At 56.5% G+C, this 25,035-nt stretch overlaps 1 protein-coding gene and 1 long non-coding RNA gene across 10 annotated transcripts in view; one reads left to right on the top strand and one right to left on the bottom strand.

Annotated features, from left to right (window-relative positions):
- Positions 1 to 23,996, top strand: part of RASSF1 (Ras association domain family member 1) — a 30,211-nt gene extending 6,215 nt beyond the window's left edge. Inside the window, exons 1-7 of one of the 4 annotated variants that reach the window (XM_039480728.1) lie at positions 958 to 1,101; positions 2,413 to 2,537; positions 18,454 to 18,558; positions 19,706 to 20,000; positions 20,517 to 20,632; positions 22,466 to 22,710; positions 23,372 to 23,996. In XM_039480728.1, coding sequence (XP_039336662.1) covers positions 18,550 to 18,558; positions 19,706 to 20,000; positions 20,517 to 20,632; positions 22,466 to 22,612 — 567 coding nt within the window. In that variant the 5' untranslated portion in view covers positions 958 to 1,101; positions 2,413 to 2,537; positions 18,454 to 18,549 and the 3' untranslated portion in view covers positions 22,613 to 22,710; positions 23,372 to 23,996. Of the gene's footprint in view, positions 1 to 957; positions 1,102 to 2,412; positions 2,538 to 5,479; positions 6,017 to 15,804; positions 17,836 to 18,453; positions 18,559 to 19,705; positions 20,001 to 20,516; positions 20,633 to 22,465; positions 22,711 to 23,371 lie in introns of those variants that run through there. The other 3 variants (XM_039480726.1, XM_039480727.1, XM_039480729.1) reach the window with 3 other exon arrangements.
- Positions 1,934 to 5,428, bottom strand: LOC120368560. 6 transcript variants are annotated; one of them, XR_005582641.1, is made up of 4 exons: positions 5,321 to 5,428; positions 4,646 to 4,863; positions 3,323 to 4,299; positions 1,934 to 2,188 (listed from the first exon to the last, which is right to left on the bottom strand). It is a non-coding gene; the product is annotated as an uncharacterized LOC120368560 (long non-coding RNA). The 6 variants fall into 6 exon arrangements; XR_005582643.1 differs by having other exon boundaries at positions 4,646 to 4,747; positions 5,321 to 5,427; XR_005582640.1 differs by having other exon boundaries at positions 4,646 to 4,908; positions 5,321 to 5,408.
- Positions 23,997 to 25,035: the final 1,039 nt, after the last annotated feature.

Below are 25,035 nucleotides of genomic sequence, written 5' to 3'. Positions count from 1 at the left end.
AATAAATTTTCTTCTGAAGTCACTGTCTAGCCCATGTGCTCGCAGAGAGAACAGCTTGAAAGCATGGCAAAGGCTCAGAAGCCAGAAGGCAAATAAGCACCCAAAATGTGTTAGTTTGTCATGGTCTCATAGTTTTTTAAGCTAGTCTTGTGACTTTTTCAGAGGCCTGATGTGATTTTATTTTGGGGGGGGGGGGGTGGGAAACGGGACTCCTGACATTGCAGATACTGCAAAGAGAACAGAAGTAGCATGCTTTTCTCTCCCTGTCTCTGTTGGTGGCCCTGTGAAATAGCCACAACTGAACTCTAACATCTCCAAAATCAGAGGTGCTCTCGTTTTCTTTCTATAGTCACAACTGCTCTCATTTTCCCCACTCCCCACCTGGGTGCATGGAGGCTTGGGGTGCTGGCAAGAACACAGGGCTACTTAAGAGTGAATTCAGCTCTGTTTTTCAAGCCACATATTTGGCCTATGAAACCATATTCTCATTCAACCAATTATTCTTTTGGTTCAAGATAGGGAACATTTTGAAATTCATCTTCTGATGTGGAAAGGCCAGAAAAGTGATGTGTTTGGGGCCACAAAACGGCCAGGAATGAAATGAGGACCATGTTGTTTCTCCAATTTTTTTTTTAATTATTTTTATACCAAGATTCCCTAATCTTTGCCTCAGTCTTTGTTGCTCGGGAGATCTGGGGGAGGGAAACCCCAAACTATTTTTCTTTCCAGAGCATTTGACTGGTTCCTGCTACCAAGCTGAATCCTCTGTTTTGTGACATCACAGGTTGCAACGGAGATGATTGTAATGTCACAAGCAGACCTCAAAGGTGGTGGGACCAAGGCCAGTAACGCAGAACAAGGGGAAAGAAATGGAGAATTTGTTCTAACTGGAAAAGGTCTTTCCTATGGGGGAGAGGAGACCCCTGTGAGATAGGGTGTGGGGAAGAGGGCATCCCTCCAGAGATTGAGGGGGGGCACACAGGGCAAATGGGGGGGAATCTCTTAGGCTGTGTCATGGCACCATGTGACTGCCGTTGGAGCATTCCTCCTGCACAAGCTCATCTGCACTGCGGGAGCCATGTCTGGCTGCAGCCCATCCAGGTGAATGGTTGCGGAGGCAGACGGGTGCCCGTTAATAGGCTCTTTGTGCTGGCGGGTGGCAGTATGGTTCCAGGGAAAGGCAATGCTGCTGGCACAGAGGGTCTTTGTCTCGGTCCCTTTGAAGTGTGTGTGTGCGTTGGGGGGATTGCTCTCTCCCTCGCCCCATGGACGGTGTCTGAGTGGAGGCCTCGTGGCTGGGTACAGGCGGTTTTGCTGGGTCCATCAGAGGTCCTGGGGCTGGCAGGGCAGTGTCCGGGTGCCACAGAGCTGCACGGTGCGTTAATCACAGGGACAGAGAAATCAGAGGGGCAGCAGCCCCATTAGCTTCTGTCCAGCCCAGCCTTCCCGCAAGCTGGGGCAGGAGCAGCCCCTGGGGTCTGTTTCCCTGGCCACTGGCAGATGCTGGGTGTGTCACTGAAGATGCTCCACCACCACCACAGTGAAGAGGGCAGAACAGGAACCTGTCAAGGGTGCCATTCCCCTCTGTCCCTCTCCCTGGCTGCTGAGGCTGTGCCTGGCTCCACCTGGGATTGGCGTCCGCCTGTAACGCCTGGTCCTTTCCCCTCCACCTGCATGGCTGCTTCCCAGGCTGAGCACCTGGCTCGTGTCTCCTCATTCCCCTATGCCACTTCCTTGGCAGACCCCAGCTCTGCAGGGGTGTGCGTGGCGTGGTATGGGCCGGGCAACCTGTGTGAGCGAGTGTCCCCAGAACCCAGTCCCACCATCCCTCCATCCCTCCGCTGGCTGATCTTGGGGGCGGGCAGCAGAGCTGGGATGACTGGAAAGGTGAGGTCCCCTCCAAGTGGCTGAAAGAGGCCCGTGCTCTTGCTGATTGATTTCTGGCAGGGATCTCATGGGACCCCAGCTCCTTTATTCCATTCACTCCTGAAATCCCAAAGCGCAGGCCTGGATAGTTGGGATTCAGCCCAGAGTGGGGCCTCTCTGCTTCCGAGGACCCCACACTGGCCACCAGCTCTGGCTGAGATGGGGGCCAACGACTCCCTCCTGGTCTGGCAGGGGTGATCCAAGGTTAGGTTTGTCATACAGCCCCACTCCGAGTTCCCATGCGGCAGGACTCTCCTGGGACCTGGGATGTAAGCGGGGAGACAGGGAGCTAGGATAGGAAATACTGAGCCATCACACAGCTGACCGGGATGTGCAATGGCGTCAGACTGCCTGATCCTAGCCCTGGGGTTCTGGCAAGCGCTGGACCCCGGGGGCTGCTGCTCCTTCCAGCAGGCTGCTGGATTTTCCCCCAGGCTGGCTCCCATCCACCTAACGCTGTCTCCTCTTTCCTCTCCCCTCTCCCAGACTGCAAGTTCACCTGCCACTATCGGTGCCGTGCCCTGATCAGGCTGGACTGCAGCGGCCCCCGGTACCAGGACAGTGACCCGGCTGAGGCCAACGAACAGACCGTGGAGAAAGACACCAACGTGGTAGGAGAGCAGTTGGGATTCTGACCTAGGTCTGCAGGCTGCAAAATGCACCCATGTTGGGGGGAAACAGGGCAGGAGCAGCTGGGAGCTCCACCAGTCAGTGCCCTCTGCCCCCCTCCCCACAGTGCCCCCTGCTGGGAGAGGCTGGAGCTGGAGTTCATCAAGCTCCTCCCCTTGCTATCTGTCCCCAGCCCAGGGCGTGGGTGCTGCTCAGCTGCTGGGACGTTCCTTCCCCTCCCATGCACAGCAGTGTGCACGCGGGATCAGCTGGCATCCAGGGAGAGCTTCATAAATCTTGTTGTGGCCCTGGTGGAGGAGCCAGCTCCAATTTCATCCTGAGATTGTGGCTCCACTCCTGGCAGCTGGGGCCTCCTGGCTAAGGACTCCCCAGGGGCAGGAACAGTGGGGGAAGGGTGGTGAGGCCCATTTGCACAGCTGGGCAGGCACATTGCTAATTAACTCCTGCCGGGGTGGCTGTTCTGACACCTACCAACACTGCAGACAAGCACCTGCCCCTCTGTCTGGGACGCCCAGTGGGTCTGGATCCCCTACTGCCCACACCTCCTGCCCCGGCTGCTGAGTCAGTCAGAATCTTCTGTCACCCCACCCTAATTATTGACCCCAATTCCCCTCCCCCACAGACCCACCATTGTCCCTCTGCCCATCACACCCACCTACCCCCATTACAGACCCCAAATCCCCTCCCCCACAGACCCACCATTGCCCTTTCCCCATCACCCCCCCACCCATTACAGACCCCCAATTCCCCTCCCCCACAGACCCACCATTGTCCCTCTCTGAGCATGTGGAGAGGTTCTCAGGATGAAATCCAATGCAAAGGAAATCCTGTCTGAGCTCCACCCTGAGGGGACAACCTTTTAAACAGCAGTGAGCGTTGTGCTGGTGAATAGTGTCCAAGGGGCTGTTGATCCATCTGTAGAGCAGCAGGGAGGGTGATCTAGTGCTTAAGGCACTGGACTGGGACTTGAGAGGCCTGGCTCAACCACAGACTCTCTGTGCCTCAGTTTTCCCATCTGTAAAATGGGGATCTTTCCCTACCTCCTTGGGGTGTGAGTGTAAAATCCCTTGTAGAGTGCTCCAACAATCCTGATGAGCACTATATAAGTACCTCTGGCTCTGGGGCACATGCCCGGGGCTGCCACACAGCCATTAGGTGGTGACAATGGGAACCCTGTGAGGCAGGGCCCATGTTTTCCTCTGTCTGTACAGCCCCTAGCACAATGTGGCCTAATACAGTGATGCTGACTGCACCCTCCAGAGGCCATAGCAACAATGAATCATCACCGCCTGTTGGCTGGATTGGAGCTGGTGAAGGTTTTCATCCCTGTGTAGCCTGCTCAGGAGAACCGTAAAGGCAGAGTGGCTCCTGGCTGGGTTGTGGGTCATCGCGTGTCTCTTGTTGCCTTGGCTGAGGAGTTCACTGATGGTGGGTAGAGCAGGCTCCTTGTGGCCCTGTTGAGCTGTTGTAGTAGCACTTTGCCTTGGATGGTGGGTCTGAACCACTCCCAGACAGCTGGGTGCTTTTCAGAGCCGTCTGAATGCCCCAGCCTGCGAATCCAGACCGGAATTCTTAAAAGGCCAGGGTTTATCATGGTATTACTGGTTCTTCCTGGTGCAATCAGAAATTCATCGATAGCCGCATTTCTCCAGGTGACTCTGCTACTGGCCAGGGCCAGGGAACACAGACGGGAGTGGAGCGAACCAAACCTTGCCGTCTCTGCGGAGGATCAGGGGCTCTGTGCTTTAGGCAAAGGGAGTTTGGTTTGTGTTTGGGGGAAGCTTTGGAGTGCGGGGGACTAGATTGTGCTTTGGTTTGGCTAAATGCTTGGGGGGCTAGCTTGAGTTTGGGAGGGAGGTTTGCATTTTGGGGCTAAGATGGGGGGGGTCAGTCTGCATTGTGGGGGAAGGGAAGTTCCCGCCAGGTGGGAGGACCAGCTCTCACTCTTTCCAAAGTGGGCTGCCCCTCCCTGATCACAAATGCAAGAAAGTGAGACTGCCTGGGATTCCCCGTGCAAGTGAGAACCTGAAAGCAGGGTCAGCCCCAGCACCCTGCCTGTGTCTCCAAGAAGCGGCTGGGGAACACTCACCGAGGCAGATCGGGGAGGGGACAAAGGGCAGCCAGGTTTCATCCCCACTTTGCACTGCCCCGCACTGAACTCTGTGTCGCTGCTGGGGCTGTCACCACCTCCCTCATGCAGAAGAAAGGCAGTTTTGTCTTAATGGAAATGATCCTCATGTCCTGCTGAGTTAGTGTGTGTCTCTCTCCTTTGGTCCTTCTGGCCTAAGCTGCACCCACCTCTGACTCCTGGGTGAAAGGGCTGATTAAATCCGCACACACCCACCTACCTACCTGGGAGCATGGACGGGTGGTTAGAGCACAGCCCTGAGAATTGGGGCTATTCACAGGCTGGCTTAGGGCATTAATGTGTGACAAGGGAGGCCTGACCTCAGTTCCCTGCTCCACCACGTGTCCTACCTGTGGGACCTTGGGTGAGTCACTTTAGGCCCAGATCCTGCAAGGTTGTTAGGCTGTAAAGACCATGGAGGATCTGGCCCCAGTCTCTGTGCTCTAGTTCCCCCTGTGTGATATGGGGGTCCTGGCGCTTCCCTGCCTGGCAAGGGGGGCTGGGAGGTAGGGTGACCAGAGGCATTGGCTGAACTGGGAAGGACCCCAGATTTCATAGGGACAGTCCTGATTTTGGGGTCTTTCTTTTATATAGGCTCCTATTACCCCCCACCCCGTCCCGATTTTTCACACTTACTGTCTGGTCACCCTACTGGGAGGATAAAGAAATAAGGCCTGTGAAGCGCCCAGATACCGCCATGATGGGCGCCCTGCGCGGCTGAGCGAGGCGGAGGTGGTAGTGGCGTCCCTGCATAATGGGCGATGCTGGCCCCAGGCTGGCTAATGTTTGTGACGCGCCGCCGCCGCAAGCAGGGCGAGCTGCTTTGGGGATGAAATCACGGCCGGAAAGGGGAGGGTCCGGAGCGCGTTCGCCCCGCCCCAGCCTCCCCCAATGCGGGCCGGCCCCCGGCGCGGTGTGTACGTTTCAATCTCAACGGCTCGGCTGCAGCCAGGCGGAGGAGCCGGGACCACGGGCGTGCAGACGGGCGGTCAGGGCTTGGGGTGAGGGTAACACGCTGCGCTCCGACCCTCTCCATCGTCCGAGCCTGGTTCGGACCCAGCTGCCGGCAGATCCGGGCTTGTTCCGAGCGGGGCCGGTGATCTGAGAACTCCCAGCCCGCGCCGGAGAAGGGCGAGGCTGGTTTCCAGGGTCGGAGGGCGAGCGGCGGTCGGGGAGGGGATGAGCGAGTGCGAGCCGGGGACTCCGTCCTTCGAAATGACCTGGAGCAGCACCACCAGCAGCGGCTACTGCAGCCAGGAGGACTCGGACTCGGAGCTGGAGCAGTACTTCACGGCGCGCACCTCCTTCATCCGCAAACCCCACAAGGACAAGGTGAGGTAGAGCCCCGATTCGGAGGGGGGGGGGGGGCGGGAGGATCCCGATCCCGATCCCCTCAGTGCCCGAAAGAGGAGTCCCGATTCGGAGTGGGGAGGGGATCCGGATCCCCCTCAGTGCTCCGTAGGGGAGCCCTGACTTGGAGCGTGCCGGCGCGGGGGCGGAATCCGGATCTCCCCGTACGTGGAGGGGGAGATCCAGATCCTCGAGCTGGAGTTTGCCCCCCTTCCTTTGAACCAGATGACTGTTATTTCGATTGCCCTTGTGCCCAGAGCCCCGATCTGCTTGGCGCTGCGCAGATACTGTGGGGTGAACAAGGCCCCTGCCCAAAAGACCTCACTGCCGCCTGATCCGATTTCTTCGGACCCGAGCCTGTTACTCCTGGGTCCTGCTTCTCCACTGGCTGGTCCCCTGTGTGCCTTGGGGAGCCACACGGGCTGAACGGGCCGCGGATGGGGGGCTGCCCTGTGGGTTTCCGAGGTGAGCGAAGCTGGGTGGAGGGGGCTGGCTAGCCAGCGAGCCGTACCCCGTCAGCCCAGGCTCTGGGCACTTAGCAAGCAGGCTGACTGGGCTCATCCCAGGGTACCGGGGCGGGGGGCTGGTCCCCCATGCGCCTCCACTGAGCCTTCCCACGGGTGTATCAAATGCGCTTGGTTGGGTAGGCGTGTTTTCCGGGAACCGTGGTGGTGGTTTTTTTAGGTGTGTGTGTGTATGTGAAACTAACTCTTTCTCTGCTGTCACGAGGGCTGAAGTATCTTGGCCAAATGTCATGGGGGGCCAGTCGGGGGAGAGGGGTGTTCTTGTCTTCCTGGCCTGGCCGACGCATGGCTCGCTGAGGTCTGTGGGGTAAAGAGAGGTGGAGTATTGCCCTTCAGCTATGGCTACATCACACGTGGCATGAGTTTGGTGTGTCTCCTGCCAACCCCTTAATGGTCATTTAGCGTAAAACCCTCACTTAGTTTGGCACTACTGGAAGACTTGGCTTTTGGATCAGGATTGAGGGGCACTGGCCGAACTGGGAGGGACCCCAGACTGGAACAGCAGGCGGGGGCTGTGGGTTGAGACTGAGTGCAGCCGCATTGTTATCCGGCTCTCCAAATTCTTCACCTTTTCCATCTGTCTTTGGGCTTCCAGTTCCTATGGTGTCCGTCCCCAGAGTGCTGGGCACTGAGGTGGTGGTAAGGGCAGGAGGAGCTCTCTGGTTTTATGCATCAAACTAACACTCCCAACCTGAGGTTGATAGCAAAAAAATGGGCTATACCTGGAACCAGCTAGAGCGAATGGCCCAGGATAGAAGACTATGGAGATCTGTGGTTTGATGAATGATGATAACACTCCCAGGTCGTCCTGGCCGATAGGGGAGGGAGGAATGGGGAGGTGGCAGATGGAGGCTGAGTTAGGGAGATCTGCCCTGGAGGACCCTGTGGCGGGGCACCAGCTTGAGCTGTGTCTGGCACCCAGAATGGTGAATGGTCATTGAGGGACAGGCTCAAATTGCCACCTGGCACCATTGCCCTGTGATGGGGCATCTGCCAGGCTCCTTCTCTGCCTGAGGAGGCCCAACCCACCCAGCTCTGTGCTACCCGAGGGCAGGCTTGTGGCCTGAGGGCCACATCAGGGAATAGAAATTGTATGGTGAGCATGAATGCTCACAAAATTGGGGTTGGGGTGTGTGGGGGGGTGAGGGCTCTGGTTGGGGGTGCGGGCTCTGGGGTGGGGCCAGAAATGAGGAGTTCAGAGTGCGGGAGGGGGTTCCGGACTGTGGCAGGGGAGTTGGGTGCGGGATGTGTGTGAGGGCTTCAGTTGAGGGTGTGGGCTCTAGGGTAGGGATGATGGGGTTGGGATGTAGGAGGATGCTCTGGGCTGGGATTGAGGGGTTCAGAGGACGGGAGGGAGATCAGGACTGGGGCAAGGGGTTGGGGCCCAGGGAAAGGGTCAGGGGTGCAGGCTCTGGGCAGTGCTTACCTCAAGCGGGTCCCGGAAGCAGTGGCATGTCCTTTCTCCGCCTCCTATGCGGAGGTGCAGCCAGGCAGCTCTGCACGCTGTCCCGTCTGCAGGCACCACCCCTGCAGCTCCCATTGGCTGTGGTTCCCAGGGAGTGGGAGCTGCAGGGCGGAACTTGGGGCAGAGGCCCCTGGCTACCCCTACGCATAGGAGCCAGAGTGGGGGATCCGATTCCGGGAGCCGCGTGGAGTAGCCCCCGACCCTGCTCACCCCCCCACCCCCCACGGCTGGAGCAGGGCAAGCCCCAGACCCCGCTCCCCAGCAGGAGCTCAAGGCCCAGATTAAAATGGCTGGCAGGCTGCATTTGGCCCACAGGACATAGTTTGTCCACTGCTGTCTTAGCCACTCTACTGCCCTGCCTCCGTCTCCATCTGTCCTAAGAAGCTGTGGGACCTGAGAACCCAACAAAGAGATGACTGAGCTTGTCTTAAAAGCTGCAGGGTGGGTAGCATCTGTGCCAGGGAAGGACTTGAACTCCAAAGGGCTTCATAGACCAGTGCCCAGCATTGCGATGACAAACCTCCAGCTGCCACCGGCCAAAGGAGGTTGTGGTGTTAGTGGGTATCAGTGACTAGGGAGATCCTTGTGCATGGTGGCCCCTTGGAGCCTACAAAGTGCTCTGGGGCCACTCAGTCTGTGGCCCTATAGGAGCTGAACTGGGCCAGCATTGTGGGACATGTTGCCCCTTGGTGCTATTCACCAAGGGACTGGGAATCTGGCTGACCTTTGGCTCAGCTCGTGGCTTTAGCAGATGATCTGAGGTCAGGAGACACAAGGGTGTGAGACATGGGATGATCTCAGCCTCTGGGCTGGGGTTGGGTGTGGATGAGTTGGTTCCACTCAACTGGTGACTGGAACAGATTGTGTATGTGTGTGTGTACGTACATATGGGGAGGCATGGATGAATTGGGGGAGTTTTTAATTCCCCAAAGGGAATTGCTGACTTAGCTGGCAAAAACTAAGCAAAGTGGGAATGGGTGTTGTGGAAACTTCAGCCCCCTGCCCTCTGCTAGTGCACTATGTTCCTGGCCACAGCCCCCCTTGCTGGTCCTGTCCTCACCCCCAGATTGACTGATGCCCCTCAATCCTATCGTGCAACACCCTCTGCTGTGCCAGTCTTGGGCTGCTGCTGAGCAGAGTCTGGCCTTTGTGTGGTGCCAGTTTGTCAGCGGGGGGAAAGGGGGCCCTGCTGCCCCCTGCAGCTGTGCCAGTGCCTGCCACTCTGCAGAGCTTGGTGGAAAGGAATTGTTCCCCGAGTGCCAAATCTGCCGCTGGCAAAGGCTGTAGCCTCCCAGCTGTGATACATTAAGACTCCAACAGAAGGGTAAATCCCCCAGCTGGCTCAGGAAACCATCTGGGGACACCCCTGCGAGGTGTCCTTATGTGAGTTACAGAGCCCTGTTAGTCTCCTCTGTTTGTGTGATTCAGTGTTGCCTAGTGGTTAGAGCAGAGGTGCTGGGAGCCAGGACTCCTGGGTTCTGTTGCCAGATCTGTGGGGAGTAGAATCTACTGGTTACAGGAGAGGGTCTGAGAGTCAGGACTCCTGAATTCTGTTGCCAGCCCTGCCACTGACTCACCAGGTGACCTTGGGCGAGTCACTTCAAAGCTCCGTGACTCAGTTTCCCATTCTGTACAATGATCCTGGGCGTGATGGATTGTGAAGCTTGGTTCACTCCCAGATGTAAAGTGCATTCAGATCCTTGGCTCTGTCTGGGTTTGGCCCCCATCTGAGCACTCCCAAGCACTTAATGATGGGCCTGAAGGAGAAGTAGCGTTTGTGTATGAGTCAGTGGCTGTGCTGAGACTACCACCAAGCAGAGCTATTCTCATCAGCCCACTTCATTTAGGTGCCTACGGGGGAGCTGAGCTCTTCAGAAAATCTGGGGCTTGTCCCACTTCCCCCGGCAGGCCAGTGCTAGAGCCAAGAGTTGAGCCTGGGTCTGCTGAGCTCCAGTCCTGTGCCGTAGCCACTGGCCCCTCTTCCCCGTTGGTCCACTGGAGATTGTGGCATAGCTGGAGAGGCGTTTCTTGGATAATCAGGGCCATGGCAGGGTTTGGGACCTTGCCCTGGGCTCTCTGTTCAATGGGGAGCCGGTGCAGAGGGCAGGGCACTGTGGAGGGGCCAGGGGCAGCTGGCAGTGATCTGTGTTGCTGGGCTTTTCAGTGTGGGGAGCTTCATGTCTTGAGGCGACAACTGTGTGAAACACTGGGACCTGCCTCTGGCTGTGATGGCGAGGGTGGGGGGGGGCAACCTTCTGGCCAGTGGCAAATAAGAAGGGGGCATCTCTGGCCTCATGGCTCTGGGGGCCTCTCCTGACACCAAGGAGTCCAAATGGACCCCAAGGCTGTGGCCGACTGGACGTCCTGGATACCAGGAGACATTTCGAGTGCTGCCCTTGTTGGGTTAGCATCACCATGGCCTTGCCTGGCATCACCAGCTGCTGCTTCCCTGAGGGCTGGCAAAGCACAAAGCAGGATGGTTCTTAATGGGAGTGTTGGATGGGTAGGGGCTGAGCCTGCCTGAGGCTGACTCCCAGGCACAGGCCAGGAAAGCACAGGGCCTTTTCCTGAAGTTGGGGCTAGGCTGCACTTTGCTCCCCGGGTAAACCCTGTCCACTTCCTTCCGGGCAACTCTGGCTCTTCGTCCATGGCCCGGGAGGTTTAAGGGGAGTCAGGGCTGCTGCCTTCCCGCTCTGCGCTCCATGCAAAGGGCCACCTGCACCCCAGCTGTGTGGTGTCTGTGTACTGGGGGAGCAGTATCCCCCCCACACACACACAGTTCTGTGCCTGATGGGAGTGCTACTCACCCCTGACTAAGGGTGATGGAGCAGGGTTGTAATACAATCCATCTGACTCAGTCAGAGAGCGGAAGCAGACCGGCTGTTAACCATTTCACCATGTCCCTGAGCAGCCGGCCCCCTCAGCAGGGGTCAGAGGGATGGGGAGGTTGCAGGCAGTTGGGAACAATGCCCCCGGGCCTGGACTGGCTGTAGCTTTGGTGCCCTGCCCAACAAAGGGGCAGTTGAGAACCCAGCTGCAGTGACTGGAGGGGCAGGATGCCCCCAGACTGGAGAAAGAGGGAGGAATGCAGCCAGAAAGCATGAGGGGAGTGGGCTGGGAGGAAATTCCCTCCCCCACGCCCATCTTCCCCTACTGAGCAGAGGCAGGAGGTTGTGGGATCTCATCCGAGGCATCGGGGGTTAAATATTCATTAGGATCCAACAATCCCAGGCCTCTCAAATATGTAAACAGCTCTTCTCCGGCCCTGCTGGAGCCAGGGTGAAAATCTGCTGTGGTCCCTGCGCCCAGCCAGGCCGCCTGGGGTCTAACTCCCCGGGAACCTCCAGGGCTAAACACAGATCTCGTCCATTCTGCATCCCAGCCCCTGCTCCTGCTTGATGGACTCTTGGAACATAGGGTGTTCCTGTGGGAAGCTGTGGAGGGGACATGGACCCTGGATAAACTGGCTGACTGCATGCTGGAGGCTGCAGCGTGTGTGTATATAAAGCCAATGCCACAGAAAGCAGGGCCTGGCCCATCCCCAAGAACACAGTCCTAGTGGTGAGAGAGGGCGTTATGCCTGTATATGGTTGCTTGCTGTGTGATAACCCAAGGTGCTGCTGGCTCTGGGATAGGGAGTGAGCAGGGCCTTATGGCAGCATAGATCGGCTGCCGGGCTTTGCAGTGGCACCGTGCTGACCTGCACACCCGGCCTCTTGCACCCTGATTGCTGAACTTCCCTCCTGGGTCACGGCCATGTCTCATGCCTACTGGTGCTGGTGGCAGGCAGCTGGTCATGCGGCACTGTGGGGTGCTCCCTCCCAGCCAGCAGGGCACCCCATAGCTGCTAGGCACCTTGCTGTCTTCACCCTGGCATAGCAGCTGTTTCCCATGCCATGTGCCATGTTGTGGGTGGGGTGGGGTGCGGCCGTGATGACTTAATGCCATTGGGAGGGGGCGCTGCTGCCAGGGCCTCCCTCTCCCTTTCCAGGAGGGTGCACCCCCTTTTTCCTGGGTCCAGCATACAGTGAGTACCCATGGGTGCCCAGTATCCACTACGCCCTGGCACAATATCCTGTGCCAGTGCTCCAGGCTGCCCCTCTTTGACCTGTGCTGATAGTTACATGTGGCTTGTGCAGGTGGGCTGGGCATCTCACCACCCCTTCAGGTGCCACATAGGGGCCTCTTCCTGCATATGTGGGACTAACTCCCCGGGAACCTCCAGGGCTAAATGCACAAGCAGCTGAGCGACAGAGCTGAGGCTGCTTAGCTTGGGCAGTGGTAGACTCCTCCTGTGTGGCTTGGCACGGGTGAGGGGGCCCGTAACACACCCTCGCCCTGTGCGTCTGTGTTGCCGTTACCCGGTAACTAACCAGCCCTGTGATATTTCCGTTGTGGAGCAGCAGAGCCAACCTCAAAGCTGTTGTAAGCAAAACAAGGCTGATCTGAGCAAAGCGGCAGCTACTCCCCTAGCTGGGCTTGGAGCAGCTGAGGGTAGTGGCGTGGGGCAGGCGTGTGAGATACTCTGGCAGGGCATGCCCCCTTGTGTGTGGGGAACGCTATTGCTGCCCTAGCATTAGCTGGCAGGGAATGTCTGGAGCCAGGGGTGCCTGCAGGAGGCGCTGCGGCATTGGAGCAGGGAGTGATGCGTTATGTAATGTCCCAGAAAATGGGCCTTGGAGAAAACTCCCTTTGTTCTGTAAACAGGATGCCAGTGTCCCTCCCTGTGACTTTTCATCCTTCAGCCGCGAGCTGTGCACCTCACCCTCGCAGGCTTCCGCCTGCCCTGGTCCTCAGGATACAGAGATTTCCCCCTTTCGTTCCTTGGATCTGATCTCTGCACATGGGAAACGCGCTCCACCCTGACGCACACCCATGTTCCCACATCCTGTCGGAGCGTAGCCGGGCTGGGTTTTGTAAGCCTCTGCCTAAACTGCTGTAGGCCTGGTTGCAGAGCAGAGCTTCCCACCCATGGAATTACAGCTGTGGACAGAGAACAGTGCTAGTAACTTGCACTTAATGCATTGATTCCCAAAGGCTACATGGACAAGGCAAAATCCACATGACCCAACCTCCTTCCCAGACTCAGGGGCAGCCAGACGTTGGGCCTGGGGCAGCAGTCCTTGTTTAACAGAGAACATTACAACCATAGCATGCAGGAGTTTAAAGCAGCTTTGCACTTCCTGTCCTAAATGTGACCTGGGAAGGCAACCAGAAAACTAGGCATTGGCTCCAATTTTTTTTTTTTTTGGACTGCTTCTGTAGGAAGAACAGGAATGTGCAGTTGTCTCCTCTGCTTTTGCTGGAGATGTCCCTGGAAGACTAGAGAACTGGGGTGTGACTAAGTGGGGATTTTCCCTTGTTATGTTGTACGTGAGTCTTACTGTTTTGCATGAATGCTGTGTGCCTCAGTTTCCCTGTGTATTGCACCGATGTCTGCTGGTGGGAATAAGCGTGTTTGACTTTTGCAGAGGCTGCTCCAGCTGCCTGTATGGATGCCATGGCCACCTCTTCTTAACCTGAGACCCAGGAGGGGGATGCGACTAGGTGACTCTTGGCCTGGGAAGTGAGACAAAGGCTGGAGGAGGAGCAACAGGCAGGGTAGGGGCCAGGCAGCTGGAAGTGAGTTGGTCTCGGCTGGCTCTGGGCTCCTGTTCCCCCAAGATGGACTTGGCTGAAAGTCCCTGATTTCTGTGCTAATAAGTTCTGTTCTATGCCACTGTGTTCCTGTCGACTAATAAACCTTCTGTTTTACTGGCTGGCTGAGAGTCCCATCTGACTGCGGAGTTGGGGTGTAGGGCCCTCTGGCTTCTCCAAGAGCCCTGCCCAGGCGGACTCACTGCAGGAAGCCCATGGTGTGGAAGGGGATGCTGAATGCTCCAAGGAAGGTTGGTTGAAGCTGTGTAAGCTTCTTGCCCTGGAGACAGTATGCTCAGAGAGGAAGCATGCTCCCCCAGAGTCCTGACTGGCTTTGTATGGAGTAGTTCCAGAGCATCCAGTAACATGGGGCAAGAGCTTTCTCAGTCTTTAATTGAAGGGTATTGAAACTTTAACAGGGAGAGTTTTCCTTCTGCCTGTTTGTTGAGCATTTGAGTTAGATGGGTGTTAACAAAGACAGACTGCTCTGAGCATTTGCTCTCTCCTTCCCTTTCATTAATCATCATTCATCTCTCGGGTGTGTGCTGATGTAACCCAGCAGTTTTCCAGTTGTCTGTCAAGTCTTCCGGGAAAATCAGGGTAATTGTAATGCCCAGCCGTGCTGTGTTGGTGGGACAAGCCATTGATCTAATGGCATTTGTCAGGAGATGGATGTCTGGACACTGCAGACCCGTCCCCGGCTTTAGATGGAGGCTGTGTGGGATTCCACAGCTCCAAATGTGTTGGATAATTCCTCGTGATTAGTGGCGTGTCCTGCTATTAATGTGCTTCAGGCCCTGGAGTCTGTGGCTTAGCCTGAAGGGCCCTCTGGTTGCCACTCTGAATTATTCCCTGGTCTCTTGTTTGTAGAGCAGAACCTGGGTACTTGCTCCATCCCCCACAACCAGGGGACAAGCACCTGCCCAGAGCTAGGGCAGTGCAGGCTGAATGATCGCGCTGGAGAACCGTTCCCTAGAGCAGGGGTTTTCAAACTTTTTTTCTGGTGATCCAGTTGAAGAAAATTATTGATGCCTATAACCCAACGGAGCTGGGAATGAGGGGTTCAGGGTGTGGGAGGGGGCTCTGGGCTGGGGCAGGGGGCTGGAGTGTGGGAGTTTGAAAACCACTGCCCTAGAGGATCATCAGCTGACTGATCTGTGGGGGTCAGAGATATGGGGGCTGGGGAAGGACCAGAGTAGCAACCGTAGTTGGTGGGTGATAAAGCAGGCTCAGCTAAGCCACAGAGCTCTCCAGTTTCAAACACCTGATAGATATTAACTAGCAGGCAGCCTGGGGATGGGGAAGCAGTCCTGCCACCCTCCGTGAATGCTTGCTAGACCTGATGGGGTAAATGTGGCATGCGTGGTAGTAAGGGGCTGATGGCACTGTCTAGGGTTGGATACAGGAAGGCAGGTGGATATGGGTTAAGAGGAGAAAACAGATCTAGCAATTGCAAATTAGAAGCTGCTGTAGCTTCTGCTTGAGATGAGATGGTCTCTGGCGTGCAGCACCAGCAGTGTGTGTGTGTGCGGTCCGTCTTTGGTGTGTGTGTGTGTTGCACTTGTGGTGACCTGGTTAGGCAAGGCTGTGCTAGCTGTGAGGAGAGCCAGAGGCAAACGGGATAACTTTACATTTTATAGGGAAAACCCCCAACTTGTACCAGGAGCACAAATAATATCGAACATTACCAAAGACTTACTACTTATAATAATAAGCAATATAGGTGACAAACCCATTAACCTTTGTGTGTTTGTCCATGCTGTGCGGTTGGTACTAAATGCATTGCTATTCACAAGAACACAAGAACTCACTCAACAATATCCTGTGTCACTTCAGAGAAGAATCAACGTTTCCTCTCCTTGGCTGTAAGTCCAGTTCCACTCTTGCTGTCCTCTTTTTTGCTCCTCTTCAGCTCAAAGTGCTCCTTAGATTCTGTGTTTCTGTGGCTGTACCACTTTGCACCGAGTTTATTCACACCTCGTGGGCCCTCGCCTGGCCATTGCGCATCTTTTGAGCTGTGTTCTGTCAAAAGATGTTCAAAGAGTTTCTCTCTGTTTCCAAGTACTGTAGGTGTTTTGTGTGTGGGGGGGTGGGGTCTCATTTACCATTTTCAGGATCTGGCTGCATCTCACACAGCTTTGATCAATTCCCTTTTTCCCCAATTATATTTCAGATTTTTCCCCCTTGATTCTCTCTCTCCGGTAAGTCTGTAGATCTGATTTCCCTCCCTTCTCTAACAGTGCCTGCGCACGTACCCAGGTCTGTTTTTTTTCCTGCTTCTCCTGACCTGAAACCTTTCCTATTTTTCCTTCTTTCTCTCTTCCCAGTCCCCTGCTTGTATTCTCCTGTTCTTCTTTTTTTTGCTCAGCCCACCTCCGGTTCGCCCGCTAGCTCAGCATCTCCATTCTCCTTCTCTAACACTTCTGCCAGTTGCCCCTTTGGGTTGCTTCGGTACCCCCTCCCCAGCGCAATCTGCCCTCTCATTGGCCATCTTTCTCCCTGGACAGCATGCCGGGCAGCTGCCGCAGGTGCTAATGCCAGGTGCGGGTTACTACCCATACGCTATGTAGAATCTGTTTGTGTGTACATGGGTGTGAGCATCCAGGGGTGTGTCCACGCATGTCTGATGTGTGCCATGCAGTGAGGGGTGTGTGTGCCACGTGCCATTCGCTTCTCTCTTCTCCCCCACTGCCATCCGGCGCAGGCAGCTGCCGCTTTTGCGGTGGGAAAGGAAAGGAAGTGGTTCCCAGAAATCCCAGGAGAGCTCTGATTGGTCTGTGGTGAGCTCATCTGTAATTCCCCTTGTGTGGGGAGGGTTGGGGCGTGCAGAGGGCTGATGTCAGCAGGAAGCCAGGCTGATGCAAGAGGGTGCAATGCAGTTCTGTGGCAGCGGAAAGAGAGAGGGTTGGTCTTCCTGCTCTGGCGGCATGTGTGTCCTGGGCGTGTTTGTGTGTAATCTGTGGGAAGTAAGAGCTGGTAATTCAGGAACTGGCTGCATTGTCCTACTGAGGTGCTATAAGATGGCCCATCACTGTGGTGTTGGGGCTCCTAACCAGGTTCCTGGTTGGGGACATGCTCTAGAGGAGAGTTGTGTCTAGATCTCCTGTGCCAGCCCTGAGCAGCATGGGGTTGATAAATTCCTCCCTCTCCACACCCCCACCCTGACCCCAACCCTTGCTATGGTGCAGCTCAAACTGCAGGCGGATGGCCATGGGGTTAAACCAAAAAACACACTCGGGCAATGCCGAGTTAGCCCCTGAAGAGCAACACGTGCATTGAAACAAATATCCCAGACCAAGCAGCTGTTCTTTGCCTTGCATTGGTCAGGGAGGACAGGTGTTTAGCCTGGAACTCTCATGCTGTGCCTGCTCCCCATTTAGTACCACAGGGCCTGGGCCGCTTAGCCCCTTGAAAGTAATCCTGGGAATTCTCTGGCCTGTGTTTGCAGGGGCTCAGAGCAGGTGATCTGAGTAGTCTGTTCTAGCTCAAATGCTGGGCATCTACCGATTACCCCTTTGCTGAGGGTGGCACAGAGGCACCTTGGGCAGGCCCCACATCTGGCCTGCTGGCAGGGTCAGGGATGCAACTGCCCGAGGCGCCCTGGAGATGAGATCTCCTGCTGGAGCCTCCTGTTTTTTTCTTCTGGAGGCTGGTCTCTGACTTGCACTCCAGCCCCGTCTGTGTGAGTTCCCTGTGTCAGCATGGGGGTGTGGCCAGTGGGCGCTGCTCGGCAGCGAGTGCCTCCTCGCCCCTGGATCAGGCCAGCAGCTGCTGTAGCTCTTGGCTTTGTGAAATGGTTTCTCCAGTGGTAATGACAGTCTGCCTTGCTGGCTGGCATAGTCCCCCCTGTTCTCAACATGGGCACAGCCTTCCTCTGCCCTCAGCCTCCCTTAGTGCCCATCTGCTGGGCCCAGCCTGTGGCTTCTGTGGGGTTGGCTGCTGCGTGATATAAACCTCTCTCTGGCTCGCAGCCTCTTAGAAGCCTCTGGGATAACAAACAGGGGGGATGATTCCTGACTCCCCACTTTGATCCTGCCTGTGGGTCCAGGGAGCTGCCCCCAGCCAGGGCTGGGGGGACCCTACGGGAAGGCTCAGCAGGGTTTTCTCTCTCTCCAGATGCACCCTTCACATGAGGTATCTGCCCACAGAAGTTTTTGGTCTGCCCTGAAGAGCAGGTGTGATTAAAGCAGACTTGGTATCTACCTCTCCTGTGGGGGCAGGGAACTCATCTGCCCCTTCCCCCCACCCCCATCTGGCTCACCCAGGCCAAAGCAGCAGGACGCCCCACTGGACTGAAATCGAGCCGTCTGTGTTGCACACGGTGCCTGGCCCCCTCTCTTGTTGCACTGTGACCCACTTGCTACATCCGAGTCACTCCTGGGCAGCCTCACCTGCCCTGAGGGCCTCACCAGGAAATGGGGCATGGTCTCTGTCATGGTGCTTCTTGGTGCTGGTGCTGCTAGGTTCCTGAGCTGGGCCAGGTCAGGGAGTGTCTTCCTCCTAGAGGTGAACTTGCCAGGGCAGGGTGGAGGGGGCCATGCGGGGGAAGCGCACCCAGCGCACAGGTTCCAGAGCACCCATGCCCAGAGACCAGGCAGCAGGAAGTTGTTGGGGCTGGGGCAGGGGAAGCATAGCAGTCCTAACTCCTGCAGAAGGGCATTGTGGGTGCTGTGCCGAGTGGGCCTGGGCTGTGGCCGGGCTGAGATGCAGGGGGCAGCAGTGGGGATAGGAGCCACGTGGGAGCCCCTGCTATCCAGGGAGGTGGGCTAACCCTATGCTTCTCTCTCCTGCAGGATGAGCAGATTGACTGGGAGAAGCCGGTTCTGACCCAAGCCGAGATCGAGCAGAAGATAAAGGAATACAACAGCCAGATCAACAGCAACCTCTTTATGAGCCTGGTGAGGCCAGGAGCACGGCGGGTCTGCGTCCGGGCGATGGGGCATGGCAAGGAGCTTAGAGCTTCAGATTTGAACTCTTAAAAAGGGGCCATGCCCAGAATCCATTCCAGAGAGGTCATGGCTCCATGTCCAGGTCTTCCCTGCTCGCAGGGGCTGCACCCAGAGCCCATTCCAGGGGGCACAGGGATCCCACTCTGGGTCTTCCCTGCTCGCAGGGGCTGCACCCAGAGCCCATTCCAGGGGGCACAGGGATCCCACTGTCGGGGACTCGAACCCCAACAGCGAAGTTCGTTGTCTGACCGCAGAGAGACAGGCAACACCAGCAAGGTCCGATCAAAAGTTCTTTATTGACAAGTGCACGTATCAGTAAAGAACAGCTCGTATCCGAAATGAACCAGCCCCCCCTTTACAGCTTAGTATAGCTTATATAGACAGTTTTATTACGTCATAAATCATTTACTTAAGCAATCCACCCCCTTTGTCTAACAACTAGAAATTAAGTATCAGAGGGTTAGCCGTGTTAGTCTGGATCTGTAAAAGCAACAAAGAATCCTGTGGCACCTTATAGACTAACAGACGTTTTGCAGCATGAGCTTTCGTGGGTGAATACCCACTTCTTGCATCCGAAGAAGTGGGTATTCACTCACGAAAGCTCATGCTGCAAAACGTCTGTTAACTAGAAATTAGACACTTTTTAATATATACGCATGCCTAGTCTCTACAGCATTATATTGTTAATATCTCAACAAGCGCCAAAGGTTAGGAATGTGAGGGAGTTAAAAACACACCGAACACTAAACCAGGGAGTTAGTCAGAACTGTGAGATGCTTGTGTTTCTTATCAGTCCTTCAAACACTGTTTCTTAACACAACACAGCTGGCACCAGCCCCCTCACTTATCTTACCCTTTCCCAGGGCTTTGTGAGACAATGCTGCTTCTCAGTATTCCACTCTGGGTTTACCCAGAAACCTCTGCTAGCCTGATTTCAGTCAGGTTGGCACAACTGGTTTTGTGCTACATCTTTATTCAGGCCTAACACCACTCTGGGTCTTTCCTGCTCCCAGGGGCTGCACCCAGAGCCCATTTCACCTGCCCCACTCCCCGGCTCTGCCCAGCTCATTCTCTCTCTGGCTCTGCCTCCTCCCAGAACAAAGATGGCTCCTACACTGGCTTCATCAAGGTGCAGCTGAAGCTGATTCGGCCGGTCTCGGTGCCAGCCAGCAAGAAGGCACCCTCCATTCAGGACGTCAATAAGGCGCCGCGCTCCCAGGTGGTGACGCGCCGCACGTCCTTCTACCTGCCCAAGGACACGGTCAAGCACCTGCACATCATCTCCCGCACCCGCGCCAGTGAGGTCATCGAGGCCCTGCTCAAGAAGTTTATGGTGGTCGACAACCCCCGCAAGTTCGCTCTCTTCGAGCGAGCTGAGAAGGATGACCAAGGTACCTGACGTCCTTTCCTCCCTTGGGCTCAGTCCCTATCTCAACCGGCTTTAAAACCAGCCAGAGCTATTCCCAGTGTGTAGATTACACTTAGGGTGACCAGATGTCCCAATTTTATAGGGACAGTCCCAATTTTTGGGTCTTTTTCTTATATAGGCTCCTATTACCCCCCACCCCGATTTTTCACACTTGCTGTCTGGTCACCCTAGATTACACTGACAAGCCAGGGCTTAAGTTTTACCCTGCCACAGTGGCTGCTCCACTTCCTCACAGCGCCCCTGCTGGGAGAGGCTGGGGCTGGACTAGCTGGGAGCTCTCCCCACAGCTAGCATTCCTGCTCCACTCCCCCAGCGCCCCCTGCTGGGAGAGGTTGGGGCTGGAATAGCTGGGACCTCCACGCAGCCAGTATTCCTGCCCCCTCCCCACAGCACCCCCCTGCTGGGAGAGGCTGGGGCTGGAGCAGCTGGAGCTGTCTGCTCCACTGTACTGAGCTGCGTGGCCCGTCTGTCATTGCAGTGTACCTGCGGAAGCTCTCAGACGAGGAGCAGCCTCTGCATCTCCGGCTGCTGGCTGGCCCCAGCGAGAAGGTCCTCAGCTTCGTTCTGAAGGAGAATGAGACCGGAGAGGTCAATGTGAGTCTGGGAATGCTCTGATGTGTCTCGAGTGGGAGCCTGAGTCTCTCTGGGAAGCCTATGGGTTGTGGGAAGGGTGTTACAGCACTGCCCCCTGCTGGCTGCCTCACTGACAGGGCCAGATGGCTGGAAAGGGGGAATTAAGTGAGTGCAGAGGGGTGTCACAGATTCTTGTAAGCGCCCCTTCCTGGCCACCCACCAGGCTTGCTGCAAGGGGAATCCGAGCCTCTGTCCTTAGTATCCCCAGGATGCTTCAAGCTCCTGGAGCCTGAATGGAGTCCAGCCACTGCCTGGGTCTCAGGATCCCAGGGTGGGAGGGATAGCTCAGTGGTTTGAGCATTGGCCTGCTAAACCCAGGGTTGTGAGTTCAATCCTTGAGGGGGCCATTTGGGGATTGGTCCTGCTTTGAGCAGGGGGTTGGACTAGATGACCTCCTGAGGTCCCTTCCAACCCTAATAATCTATGAGTCTATGATCCCATGATCCCTCAGCGCACTCATGGCACAGACCTCACATCTGGCCACCCCACTCCAGGTGCTGGAACCCGCTGTCCAGCCACCTGCCCTTTGGCTGACCCTTCACACTCCCCAGTGCATGAACACACCCCATGCCCAGAACTCCTCCCGAAAGGGGTGACGCTGGTTCCGGTTTAACTCTCTGTCAGGGGCACACAATAGGTGGGAAGCCGCACACGTGCTTTGTACAGTCTTTCAACTTGATGCTCTTTATATTTGTTGATGTGATGGGCAGGAGATTATAGACCATACAAAACAGTCAAACATCCTAAATGCGATGTCCCTCACTAGCTCACCCTTCCCTTGGGGAACATCTGTGTTCCGGCAGGTGGGCACCCCCCTTGCCTAGCCTGTCCCTGTCGCAGCCTCCCTCTTCTTCATCTGCTGCAAAAAATGGCTCACTCCTGGACCTTTCCCCTCTGTGAGCTCCTGTATAGACTCCAGGAGGGGCACCTGCTTCCTTTATTCTCCTGGTAACTTTCCAACCCCCCCTCCCTTCAGACAGGGGCAGGAAGTGTCTTTTCCCAGCTAGAGCAAGCCCCTTGTCCCAAAGCATTTTACTTTGAATAGAGGATTGATTGTTGTATGCTGATTAGTCCCCATTATCTCTGGCCCAGCAGACAGACATGGGCCTGCTAAATCTTGGGGAATCCACATACAGACAGGTGATCCCTGACACAGTCAGTTCATGCCACAATTTCATAAAATCATCCATTCCAGAGGATAAGGGGAACAATGGGATCAAATAGGGGAGCTCAGAAAGGCCCCATCTGGGACGTGGGCATGATAGGGGTAGAAACAGAAGGCTACTCCTGAGAGCATGAGATGGGGACAGTGAGGTGTGGGATACTGCCCCAGCATGAGAACCTCAACCCCCCCTTGCCATTGGGAGGGAATCTTAGATCACTACTGATTCCTGTAAGGTTAGGTCGGCATGGGGCAGTGTAATTGAAGGATACTGGACCAGAGCCCCCTGCTGTTCCAGTCGTGGAACCCATGCAGTACTGCCGGTGCCCCTCAACTGACTTGCAGCCCTGGGCTCCCTCTTTTTCTTCCCCCGCCAATGCCCATCAGTCCTAACCTGCAGCCACCCTGCTATTTCTGTTATGGACCCCACTCAGCTCTGTTGATGCCCCTTCATTCTGACCCACAGCTCTCTTTTCCCCCCCCCCCACCCCCGCACGCTAGTCCAGCCTTGGGTTCCAACTCCGTAATCCCCCGAGAGCTCTGCTAATGCCCCACAGCCCAGACCCACTACCTAGGTGATGCTGCACACCATGGCACAGGCTGCCAGGGTAACAGGCCCTCTCGCCCTGCAGTGGGACGCCTTCAGCATGCCCGAGCTGCACAACTTCCTGCGCATCCTGCAGCGCGAGGAGGAGGAGCACGTCCGGCAGATCCTGCACAAGTATGCCCGCTGCCGCCAGAAGATGCAGGAGGCACTGACTACCCGCACCCCGGGCTGAGCCACCCCGTCCCGGACCTGACACTCCAACCGACACCAGGTGGCTAGGAGAAGAGGAGGCGAGGCGGATATGGACGGATCTGCTCCAGGACTATGCTTGTGGGTCGGGAGCTCCCCTGCGTGGGTGCAGGGAGGTGGGGGGGGGAGTGTGGGAGGGGGTGGCGGAGGAATGGGCCGTGGGTGTCTCCCCCGCGGGGGCCCCCGGTGCCGTGTGAGGCACAAGTGTGAGCGATGGAGGGGCTGTGTGCATGGGAACCATTTCCCTAGGGGGGTGGGGTGAACTGCCCCCCCCCCCAATCATGTGTGCATATATGTGAGGCTGCTGGGTCACTGCTGGGATGGCCGCTTCTGGCTGCGCCTTGGGGAGAGGTGGGGGGTAGAGCCGGTCTGGGTTCATCCTCCTGCCAGGGCCTCTGGCTTCATTGGGCCTAGCCGTGTCCGGGGATAGATGGAGGCTCAATGTGGACCTTAATGGCAGCCCCTGAACCCTGTTCCCCATTCCTGGGGGGTAGCAATGGACTCAGAGTGGGAGGGCCCTGGATCCGCTCAGCCCTGCCCTGTGGCTCATTAAGCAGGACAGCCAAGACTGCCTGATGTAGCCAGACCCTAGTTCCCTGGACAGGTGCAGCTCAGGGTGCTGAGCTGGCAGGCCTGAGGACTCTCTTGATCCAGCTGCGCTCGGGGCTGTCTGTGGGGCAAGCCCAGGGGAATTACTCCAGGGACCAATGCAGCCCTCAAAACCCTGCATCGGTCTTTCCAGGATCCCTGTTACCAAAGGTGGCCTCGGTAGAGGGCAGCATCCAAAGGAAGGCCAGGAGAAGGAGCTCAGGGGACCACATGGGGCAACCCCCTCCCCAAGTGTTGCCTCAATGGAGCTGGTGCCAGGGATGTGTCTGCCCCCATGGGTATCCTGGAGAAGAGGACCCGGGCACTGTTGCATGGCAAGATCCATCATGTGAATGGAGGGATGGCACCTAGCAAGCTCAGTGCATCCTGGCGGGAGCATGGGCCAATAGCAATGGCAAGTAGCTAGCATTGGAGTGAGAGGGGTGGTAGCCCTAGCCTTGGACAGGCCCTAACCCTTCCCTGGAGGAGCAGCAGACCCCCGGTGCTGAGGGAGCTGGGGCACTGGTGCAGGACTGCTAGGCTGGAGTGAAGCAATCGAGCCACTCCCCATGAGCGTGTGGGACCTGAGGCCATTCAAATGCATCCAAGAGGCCGCCTGCTTTGCAGGGGGGCCTCACTTGGAGATTTGAGTTTTTCAGTGAATGTTTTTGAACTTGACTCTGTCGAATGTCCCGAGCTTCGAGGGGGGCCGCGCTCCCTGGAGGCTCGGCCTGTGCGTGGTGCTGGCTCTGTGTGGATCAATAAATGATTCGGGGCAAGGCTGTTTTGCTGTTTTTATTTCTTTGGAGCCAGTTTTGGCTCCAGAACAACAACCCTGCAGGCAGACGGTGTCTGCATGACTAGCAGCAGGGCAAGCTCCTATCTGCATAGGCCAGCACTGCCTGGAAGCAGCCAGCCCTCGGGCTGAGAGGGGAGTTTAGTCCCCATGCCCCATCCAGTCCTTGGCGCAACCAGGGCGAGGGCCAGTGCATCCGACCTAGGCACAGTCTAGCTGACTCACCTATGGGGCCTGCTTGTTGTAGCAACTTCCAGTCACCACCTGCCTGGGCTGTGTTCCTAGCACTGAGCTGGGAGATGAGCGGCCGTCCCCTTCCTCCCATCTGTGCTGTTTATCCTCTGTGTTTTAAAGGGGAATCTGGCTGGCTGGGGGCATGTCACAAGTTGTGTGGGCACGACTTTCCTCACTCCACCCACAGCAAAACAAACAAACAAAATTAGCTGCATTTGCGTCCTGTCTATGTCTAGCATCAGCAATAGACCCCAAAGCTCCTGAGCCTATTCCCCACCCCCACCCCAGTGGCCTCCCACCATGCTTTGCCAGCCACAGCGAGAGGAACAGGCAAAGCCTAAAGGTGCAACAGTTGGGATGCCTGGGCCACATTGGATAGGGAGGCAAAGGGGGAGGGACCATTCAACGATGGGGGCAAACTGACCCCTCCCCTCACCATGTCCATGCAACTTCCACTTGCTGCCATGCATAGCTGTGCCCACATCTTCCACATGGCCCTGTGATCAGCCCTGATGTGACGTGAGGACCTGCTGCCTGCTGGTCTGTTATTCTGTGTCCCAGTCCAGGCAATGCTCTCTTCTCTTAGGAGGGGAATGGTGGTGGTGGGGGTAGGGCACTGCACTCTCCCTTGCAAGCTAATGGCCATTGCAGAAGGGTCCCCTTCTCTGAGGGGTACCTGTTTGGTTTGGCAACACTGGGTTCACAGTCACTGAGATTTGCTGAGTCATGAGTTGGCTGGCTCATTACGCTAGCCCACATTGTGTTGATAAGCAATGGGGCAACCTGCA

The sequence above is a fragment of the Mauremys reevesii genome, linkage group 7 (genome assembly GCF_016161935.1).
Source record: "Mauremys reevesii isolate NIE-2019 linkage group 7, ASM1616193v1, whole genome shotgun sequence".
Taxonomy (NCBI): domain Eukaryota; kingdom Metazoa; phylum Chordata; order Testudines; family Geoemydidae; genus Mauremys; species Mauremys reevesii.
Note: the sequence above shows the minus strand (reverse complement) of the source record. Positions and strands in the feature narration are given on the sequence as shown.